The following is a 9,416-nucleotide window of genomic DNA, read 5'->3' on the forward strand; positions in this document are numbered from 1 at the left end:
CTTTCATTCCACCTAGCCTCCTGCCTCATCTCTGCCCACCTCAAATACTAGTTCTGAAACAGGCATGAAGGGAGAAAAATCTAAAAACAATGCACGAGGATTTTTAAACTGAAATGCTACACAACATTGTACGCTTTCCGTATGTATCTCTACAGCACTGTGTCTTCTGAAACAGGCATGAAGAGAGAAAAATCTAAAAACAATGCACGAGGATTTTTAAACTGAAATGCTACACAACATTGTACTCTTTCTGTATGTATCTCTACAGCACTGTGTTTTCTCTGTCGCCTAAATATTTATTGGTAACTTGTTAGCACCATGTAAATCACACTTCTTATTTTTACACCACAGCAGTTCTTTAGATTTCTAAGTCAGCATCATTTACTGAGAGTGCCATTATTTGTACACAGTGCTCCTCATTTCTAAGGTGGCCCAGCACAAACAGAAAGCACGAAGAGTCCCTTGAATCCTTCACTTTCAGGATATCCTGCAAGTCACCGACAGCATTTAGATCCAACAGAGAAGCATGTCTCAATCAGCTGAAGCTTCCCTTTCAGTCTTTTAGTTTACCCAACAACATTCTTACCTTAAAAAGTCTTAAAACCCAAGAATTAGAAGCACTTACCTTATGTCAATGCCTGGCATATAGTATTTTTAAATGCTTGCTGAATGGAAATGAATTTTGAAGAGACTGCATCAGGATCCGGATCACTCTGGATTGGATCACCAGTTTTGTATACTGATAAAACTAACCGGACAATCCTTGCTTTCGGGGGCCAGTGCAATTCCCACAAGCATCCCTGTCACATATATATGCTAGCCACTGCTCAAACCACCACTTTGCACCTGAACTCCACCTCCACCTCTGAGCAGCCTCCTCATCTGTCTCATTCTCACCTCCACATCACACAGCTATAGAGCTATCTGTAACATCCAGCCCTGAGCGTGCCTTCCTGCATCCCATAACTTCTAGCTTCATCTCCTCCACGCCGGCTTCTACATCTTTACCTCTTCTAGACAGAGACTCACTCCTTTGTAAGATCTCCCTGCTCATGAAAACTGAAAATTCTCACCTTCCTGAACATCCTCACAGCTACTCTATGAGGTCAAACCGTCATCATCTCTTGCCTGGATATCATAGCAGCCTGCCCACAGGGCCCACCACCTCTGTCTTACTAATCTCCAATCCATCTTCCACAGTGCTGCCAGAGTGAGCTTTCTAAAGTATCTGATCATATTATTTTGCTGTTTAAAACTCTGTCTGTTTAGAATAAAACATACACTCCTTAGCAATGACAGACAAGCCTCCCTGCCCTTCCAACCTATCTCCTGTCATCTGCCCAGTCCTACACCCCCAGTGTTCCAGACCACCCAACCTGCCTGGCATCTCTCCCATGGCCCAGGTACACTCAGGCCTCCATGCCTTTGCCAGGCTATTCTCACTACCTGGTGTGCCCTGCTCACCTCTTAAGATGAGCCTCAGACTACATAATTATCCCTATTCTCTACAAAGCACCTTGTTCTTCCTCACTGTGGCACTTATCACACTTAACACACTTATCACACTGAATTGTAACTGCTTACTGTCTTCCCGTCTAACCTGCATGCCTCATTAAGGGAGAGGACATATCTGTTTTACTTATCACTGTATCCCCAGTACCTAGCACAATGTCTCAATCATGAGAGCACATGGTAGGCTCTCAATAGATATTTGAATGACTGACTAAATAAGAATAGTAATAGTAACAATCATGACTACTAAAACTTACCCTGCAGTTGTGTGCCAGGCACTGTTACAAGTACTTCACAAGTGTTAATTCATTTAATTCTCACAGTAATCCTGTAGGTATCATGACGATCTCCATTTTACGTATAAACTGTGACACGGAGATGTTATATTACATGTCCAAGATTATTCAGCCATAGAAATGACAAAATCAGGACCTGAGAGCAGTAACTTCCAGAGCTTTAGACTACCAATATGAAGTCTTACATTCTTACATTATGGCACTGTCAGTAAATGATGCTGACTTAGAAATCCAAAGAATTGCTGTGGTTTAAAAATAAGAAATGGGATTTACATGGTGCTAGTCTTGGGTTTTAAGATTTTTTGCCAGGCGCGGTGGCTCACGCCTGTAATCCCAGCACTTTGGGAGGCCGAGGCGGGCGGATCACAAGGTCAGGAGATCGAGACCATCCTGGCTAACACTGTGAAACCCCGTCTCTACTAAAAATGCAAAAAATTAGCCGGGCGAGGCGGCGGGCGCCTGTAGTCCCAGCTACTCGGGAGGCTGAGGCAGGAGAATGGCGTGAACCCGGGAGGCGGAGCTTGCAGTGAGCCGAGATCGCGCCACTGCACTCCAGCCTGGGCGACTAAGCGAGACTCTGTCTCAAAAAAAAAAAAAAAAAAAAAAAGATTTTTTAAGGTAAGAATGTAAGAAGGTAAGAATGTTGTTGGGCAAGAACTACCAGAGTTCTTACCCTCTCCTCCATACTGCCTCTCCTCTATATGTGATTCAGCTCAAATATCATCTTCTGTGGAAACTTTCCCTTACCACCCAGTCTGAGTTCAATGTTTCTCCTCTGTACCCCAAGACACCCCACATGTACCTTCATCATAGCATTCATCACACTGTCCTATATAACTTGGTATCTATTCCCATTATTCCGTAAGTTCCTTGAGAACAGGAACTTTGACTCAGTCTTATTTTTCTTTGTATCCTCAGTGCCCAGCACTTGGCAAAATTCAAATAACTTTTATGGATGAATGGACAGACGGATGTACAGACGGATGGATGGATAACGTGAGCTACAGCATTAGCATTCATTTTCAGATAATCCAGCAGGTGGCAGAAGCGGGCAATAGCTGAACAGAAGATGGGCTGCCTTACCTTTCACACTGGTCACTTTCTTCATGATGGTTTCCTGACCTTGGTGCAGGGTCACGGTCACTGCGGCTCCAGGTGTACCGAAGCCCCATATCACTGCTCCAGCAGGCTCCTTCTGCAGCACCATATCATTATTGATGTATGAAGCAAAGCGAAAACCAATACCTAAAAAATTTAGCAAACACTGAGGGGAGCATCATTGGAGGGATACAGCACCAACTGGATCAAGTGAAACAGCAAAGAACATACAGTCTTTATGCACGAGAATTTTAACATACTAAGTCCCTTTAATCGTCTAAAACTGGATCTTCTCCCTCCTAATTAGGCAAGCAACATAACAAGAACAGTTTCCAACAGATGCATCATAGTACACGATGACCACTAAGGAAAATTCCCAGAGCCCAAAGCAACCAACAGACCATAGTCTTCCCTCCCCTTCAGAGCTCTTGATTTGTCTTTTGTTCTCAGGCCTGGCCCTAACGCTGGGCTCTGTCCCGCTAAATCACTAAAATGCTCCTTTCATGCACCCTATAGATGGTGTTTATGAGAAAAATAAACCACTTCCTTTCCCTGTTTTCCATTACCACGCCCACTCCTAATGGCTGGGAATAAAGCAGCATGCCTCTTTCCAAACAGCCTTCCCTAATCTTTTTCCCCTTCCCTATCTCCCCTTTTCCATGGCACTAATGCCAATTTCCTTCAAATAATGTCCCTTATCACAGTTTTTTGACAAACCAGTGTACTGCATCAAAAATTCTAAATAAGCCCTTATAAATATTCATGACAAGTCAGCATCCTTCTCAGGTAAATTCAAATAAATCAAGACACATAAATAAGGTCAGTGAGAGACAGAAGGTCAACATGTCTGAACAAAAGTCTTCAGTCACAATTTTACCCATTCCACAAGCTAAATTATACTAAAAGGACAAGATAAAGCACACTAGAAACTGGATTCTATTCTAGAGAGTCACTAACAAGACTGAATAAGAACTCGCTTTAACGAGATCGTTCCTATGTTTAACATCCAGCCTATATAGAAGTATTTTATTAATAACAAACATCCATCCAAATTATCTCAGCGTGTTCCTCATCAAAACTTAACAAGGAAAAAAATAAAACAAATTATATCCCAATGTAGCTGAAAAAACAGACCCCAAATTACCTAAAAGATAATAATTAACAAAATTAAGATCTTTTTAAGCATTTTAAACAAAAATGATAGGCAGAAAAGAGAATCAGAATTAACAAGGCTGACATTTTCCTCCCTGGAAGCTACAAATGATGAGGGCCCCTTCGGCTATACTTAACAGGGCAGCACAGCTAATGGAGTCGCCTACACAGCTCCGTGGCCTATTTATCCTGCTCTTGGAATAACAGGCAAGTCACTAAAAATCTTCAGCTCTCTCTTATGAGCTATATATGATTCAGCTCAAATATCATGAAACCTACTGTGATCATGAAACCTACATGACAATGAAAGATCACCCAGAAGGCCTACTGGGTTGGAGATGTACAGCTACCATGAGCAAAATGCTCTAAGAAAAGAATACAACGCCCCAGAATTGCATAAGCAGGTTGGCAGCCTGCTGGGGGGAAGGGGGAGGCACATGTGTGGGAGGGCCTTGTCTTGGGTAGGTGCTTCATATGGAACCAAAAAAAGGAAAACCACAGACATAAATAAGAGCTAAGTAGAGAGAGGGTGGGGGTAGGGGAATGGCTGCAGCTTGCACATTTGTGTGCAGTCAGTAGCCCATAGGCTAGGAGAAATACCTTTCCAAGTCTGTCTGTTTTCAGCAATATACACTTAATGAACATCTTTGTGAATGACTCTGTGCTGGGCTAAAGAGTTTTAGAGGTGGAAAGGATCTTCATAATCGTAGTATAAACATGTTACTTACTGATCAAGAAGCATAATCATATTACTGATCAAGAAACTGAGACCAAAGGCAGATTAAACAATTTTTTAAAATAGCTTGCATGTTCATTAGTTAATTCAACAAATATTTATTGATACCTACTATTTTAAGCACTGGGGATATAACGATGACAAAATAATAATAATAATAACAGACAAAAATCCTTGCCCGCAGGGAGCTTCCACTCTACTAGAGACTTTACCTGTGGCAGGCACAGTGCTAAACACACCACAAACATTAATGTCCTTTGGTCTCAAATCACATAGTTTATGACGAAGTTAGAAAACAAGTCACTTGATTCCAAACTTGAAATTCCTTCTTTGCCTAAGTTAGATACTTGCGGCAAATCAAAGAAAAAATCATATTCCTTGTCTTTGTAATGTTTAAATTCTAAGCTCATTAGAGTAGACAGTGGAACATCAAGGAATTGTACAATGGACAAAAAAAAAGAGAGAGAACGAGAAAGAGAGCAAGGCTGGTCATTCCTTGTGTCAAACACAAGACATATACATTTAACATTTGATTTTGTTTGTTTGTTTGATACAGAGTCTTGCTCTGTCACCCAGGCTGGAGTGCAGTGGTACGATCTCAGCTCACCACAACCTCTGCCTCCAGGGTTCAAGCGATTCTCCTGCCTCAGCCTCCCAAGTAGCTGGGATTACAGGCGTGTGCCACCACACATGGCTAATTTTTTTTTGTATCTTTAGTAGAGATGGGGTTTCACCATGTTGGCCAGGCTGGTCTCGAACTCCTGACCTCATGGTCCGCCCACTTTGGCCTCCCAAAGTGCTGGGATTACAGGTGTGAGCCACTGTGCCTGGCCAATTTTTCTGTATTTTTAGTAGAGATGGGGTTTCGCCATGTTGGCCAGGCTGGTCTTGAACTCCTGACTCTAAGTGATCTGCCCACCTCAGCCTCCCAAAGTGCTGGGATTAAAGGTGTGAGCCAACATTCGGATTTTTTAGGTCTTCAGTTTTTTCCTTCATTTGGGGCTGGAGTAGAAAAACAGGAATGAGTGTTATGGGGAAAAGACAATCATTAAAAGTGGAATAACACAATTAGGACAGTGGTTGCCTCTGGTGAGGAGTTCCGGTGGCATTGACAAGGAGCACAATGCCAGGCTCAATAGACTGGCAGTGTTCTAGTTCTAAGTTGGGTGCTGCTCTCATGGGTGTTCATTTTATTGTGTTATTGCTACATATAATTTTGTACATCTCAAGTATTACATGGTAAACATGGGCACAGGGAGAATGATTTAAAGGAAAAATGTCAGAATATGCAACCAAGTAGAGTACTAATGAATGAAAAATGTGATCAATGTTAATGAAGGTGATGTAACAATACGACCCAAAGGAGGATAAAATACTGACACTAAAATAAACAGCCTTTAACTGAAAATCTAATAAAATATCTTCTCCCTACCTCATAAGATGGATCTCAAAGGTCACTGAGTGGAGATAAGAGTCAGGAAATGGCATACAGAGTGCTAGCATTTTGCACTTTTGTTAGACTCTAAACAATCATTGATGGCCTGCAGTTTGTCTGAAGCTAGGTACTTTTCCGGCTGTCAGGTAGAGCAGCGTTCATTTTTCTGCAGGCTGTTCTCCTGCCCAAACTTTCATTTCCTAACAGGGATTGCTGGGGTCCACGCTTTGAGAGTTTTTAAAAAGAAAGGAAGAAATCCAACATTATTATCACTTTAGTTTGCATTATCAGACAGATTGTACCTTCTGCTTTCTCCATACTGTGACCCAGTATCCAGCCTAGGGTATTCAAATGGCAGGATCAAGATCTGACCTGCACAACAGCCAAAGCGAGCCAGCAGCCTCCCTTATGCCACTCACATTATCTCACCACCAATATCTGTAAGCTGCACCAGAAATCAAAACTGAGCCTTAAATAGTCTGAGCTAGTGAGGGGGTTGTATTTCTTAGCCCTAATAACCACTTAAACGAGTAAAATTTAATTCCCCTAAGGAACCCCGCCTGAAGCAAACCCTCCCCAAGGGCACCACTGAGGGGGTAGCGCTGAAATGTTTTGGAAGATTCAGTCACCTGTTTCCAAATATTATCTAACTAGCTTCCCCTCCTTTCCTCCGAGCTCCCCTGCAGTTACTCCAGGACCCCGAAAGCCTCTTTCTGGGCACATTTGGGCCTCCCCACTAAGACAAACCGCACTTTCTTCCTGCGCACAGGCTGCCTGTTAGGAATGGTGAGTGGGGGTGGAGAAAGTGGAGAGGCCGGGGTCCAACCCAGCAGACCCCTGCAGACCGGGCCTAGGTCAGAGACGCGAGCACCTAGCCTAGCTAGGTTCCTTCGTCGACCTTGAGAAAGGGGCGCGGATCCGTGTCCCCCAGGGGACACGGGGTCTCGGAGCCCGCACAGGCTGAGGGGCAGGGGTCCGGCCGAGCCGGGCCGCCTCACCTGCACTTCGGTCGGCCCACAGGATTAATGGCAGCACCAGCCCGAGTACAAGCCCCGGCGCCACCATGCTTGCAAGGATCCGCCCGCCGCTCAGGACTGGGAAGGTGGGCTCCCGGCGGGGGCGGGGCCTGGGCAGGGGCGGGGCCTGGGCGGGGGTGAGGCCGGCTCCACCCTTTTGCAGTCCTCGGAGCCTCCCGCGACCTCAGGACTGGGCCGTGCGCTCCCCTTCTCGGCCGCCGTAGTTTTGTTTTTTTTTTTTTTTTAAGTAAAAACGGTTACCCAGCAACGAGAAAAACAACCGGAACCGGCGGCACCTGCTTGGAGACAAAGGAGGTGAGGCCGCTTCCCCACTTCCTCTCCGACACCGAGACCTAGCCTTTTCCCTTCGTCTCTTGTACTCTCTCTGCATCCCAGACACATCCTCGGAGCCCTGGGCCGTTTGGAGCCGAGGCAGCCCATTCTGCACGAATCTGAAATCCCAGGTCCTCAACGTCTGCCCCCCCGCCAGCCCTCCTCTGCCCACATTGGTTCAGAATCTCGCCAGCCCTTTTCACCACCCTAGAATGGTTCGATACCTCTATCTACTGCTCCCTCAGAAAAAGCAAAAGAGAGGAGTCAGGCGTGGTGGCGCGCGCCTGTAATCCCAACTGCTCGGGAGGCTGAGGCGGGAGCATCGCTGGAGCCCAGGAGTTCCAGGCCAGAGACACCGTCTCAAAGGAAAAAAAGAAAAAAGCGATGAAACGAGAACCCTCCATAGTCTCATCAAACCGCCTAGTTCTCCCAACCTGCACCCCTACCACGGCTTCCACCTCTATTCCGCATTGACGCACACTCTCACGTTAACAGGCCAGGTCTTTTCATACTCAGCCAGGTTAACAGGCCAGGTCTTTTCATACTCAGCAGCTCAGCCCACTGCTTAGCAGCTACCCTTAATCTGGCCCTTGTATTGCAAGACAGAGAGAGACAGCCTAGTCAAGAAGAAACCGGAAAATATAAGAATTCTAAAACTTTAGAGGCTGGGATTTCAAAATCATGGCACACAGCCCCATCCCATCCCATCCCTCCCCTCCCTCACACACACGCAGGCACAACCCCATTCCACAGTACAAAGGTGTTCGAAGCATTGTGGGCCATGCTTCAGAAGTGGCAGCAAAGGGAAAGGTTGTGCAATTTCTTCATTCAACAAATTAATTTCTAGAACCAGGACTAATTTCTACTCTTTAAAAAAAAAAATAGACCTCAAAGAGGGTCTTCTCAGCAATTGATAATGAATTCAATTTAAGTTTTTAACAATCATTCTCTCTAAATTCCTGTGTGATAGCAAAAATTACCCTTACCTTTTGAGAATACAAAGGGTAAAGAGAAAAAGTCGTATTGAAAATTATGGGTTTTTTGTAGGGTTTAAAAAAAATGATTTGGCCTAGTGAATGGGTCTGTATTTGTATTTTTCTAATCCATAATGGAGATTTCAAAACCCTTTGGAAGAAATAGATGGACTTGGGTTGTGTTAGAGAAAAAAGAATTCAAGTTAAAAAAATGTGGGTCTCAGAAATAATTTGTTGGCATAGTTGTGATTATAAAAGTAAAATCAGATAAATTTAAAGACAGTATTCTTTAATGAATCTTTAGGTTCCATAGGCAGTTCTTACCAAGAAGATGTCGATTCCATTCTCCAACACCCACTACCGAATTCCACAAGGATTTGGGAATCTTCTTGAAGGGCTGACACGCGAGATTCTGAGAGAGCAACCGGACAATATACCAGCTTTTGCAGCAGCCTATTTTGAGAGCCTTCTAGAGAAAAGAGAGAGTAAGCTTTCTAAAATTAGTCATTTTTTAAAATAAGAAACTAAGCATTTGTTTATAGTAAAACTTGCTTAAGACCATCTCCATTCTGCAGAAAGCCTTTATGAGGCAGGGAGTTTCCATTAACAGTTCTTGCTCTTTGAAACAGTATGTACCTCTTTGATATGTTTTCTTAAATTCGTTCCGTATTATCGAAAATTACCAGTTCATTATTCAGACCATCTTCATTGTATTTCTCATGGGCATGCAGTGTGGACGGTAACTGCAAAAGAACATACATTTCTTGGGAGAAATCAGTGGGGGAAAAAAAGATCATATAGTCTACCCTCGTCACGTTCCAGCACACTGTTCTTGTGCATCCCTGGCAGCTGACTATTATTCCT

The 9,416-nt window shown here is 44.0% G+C and overlaps 2 protein-coding genes across 3 annotated transcripts in view; one reads left to right on the forward strand and one right to left on the reverse strand.

Annotated features, from left to right (window-relative positions):
• SIAE (sialic acid acetylesterase) overlaps positions 1-7,350 on the reverse strand; it is a 38,946-nt gene extending 31,596 nt beyond the window's left edge. Inside the window, exons 1-2 of the mRNA XM_050755606.1 lie at positions 7,228-7,350; positions 2,892-3,053 (exon numbers count right to left, since the gene is read on the reverse strand). Coding sequence (XP_050611563.1) covers positions 2,892-3,053; positions 7,228-7,294 — 229 coding nt within the window. The 5' untranslated portion in view covers positions 7,295-7,350. The remainder of the gene's footprint in view (positions 1-2,891; positions 3,054-7,227) is intronic.
• Positions 7,351-7,405: 55 nt separating this feature from the next.
• The window catches only part of SPA17 (sperm autoantigenic protein 17), a 21,878-nt gene continuing 19,867 nt past the window's right edge, over positions 7,406-9,416 (forward strand). Inside the window, exons 1-2 of one of the 2 annotated variants that reach the window (XM_050755648.1) lie at positions 7,406-7,560; positions 8,857-9,037. In XM_050755648.1, the coding sequence (XP_050611605.1) occupies positions 8,884-9,037 (154 nt within the window). In that variant the 5' untranslated portion in view covers positions 7,406-7,560; positions 8,857-8,883. The remainder of the gene's footprint in view (positions 7,561-8,856; positions 9,038-9,416) is intronic. The other variant, XM_050755649.1, reaches the window with a different exon arrangement.

The sequence above is a fragment of the Macaca thibetana genome, chromosome 14 (assembly GCF_024542745.1).
Source record: "Macaca thibetana thibetana isolate TM-01 chromosome 14, ASM2454274v1, whole genome shotgun sequence".
In the NCBI taxonomy this organism is placed as follows: domain Eukaryota; kingdom Metazoa; phylum Chordata; class Mammalia; order Primates; family Cercopithecidae; genus Macaca; species Macaca thibetana.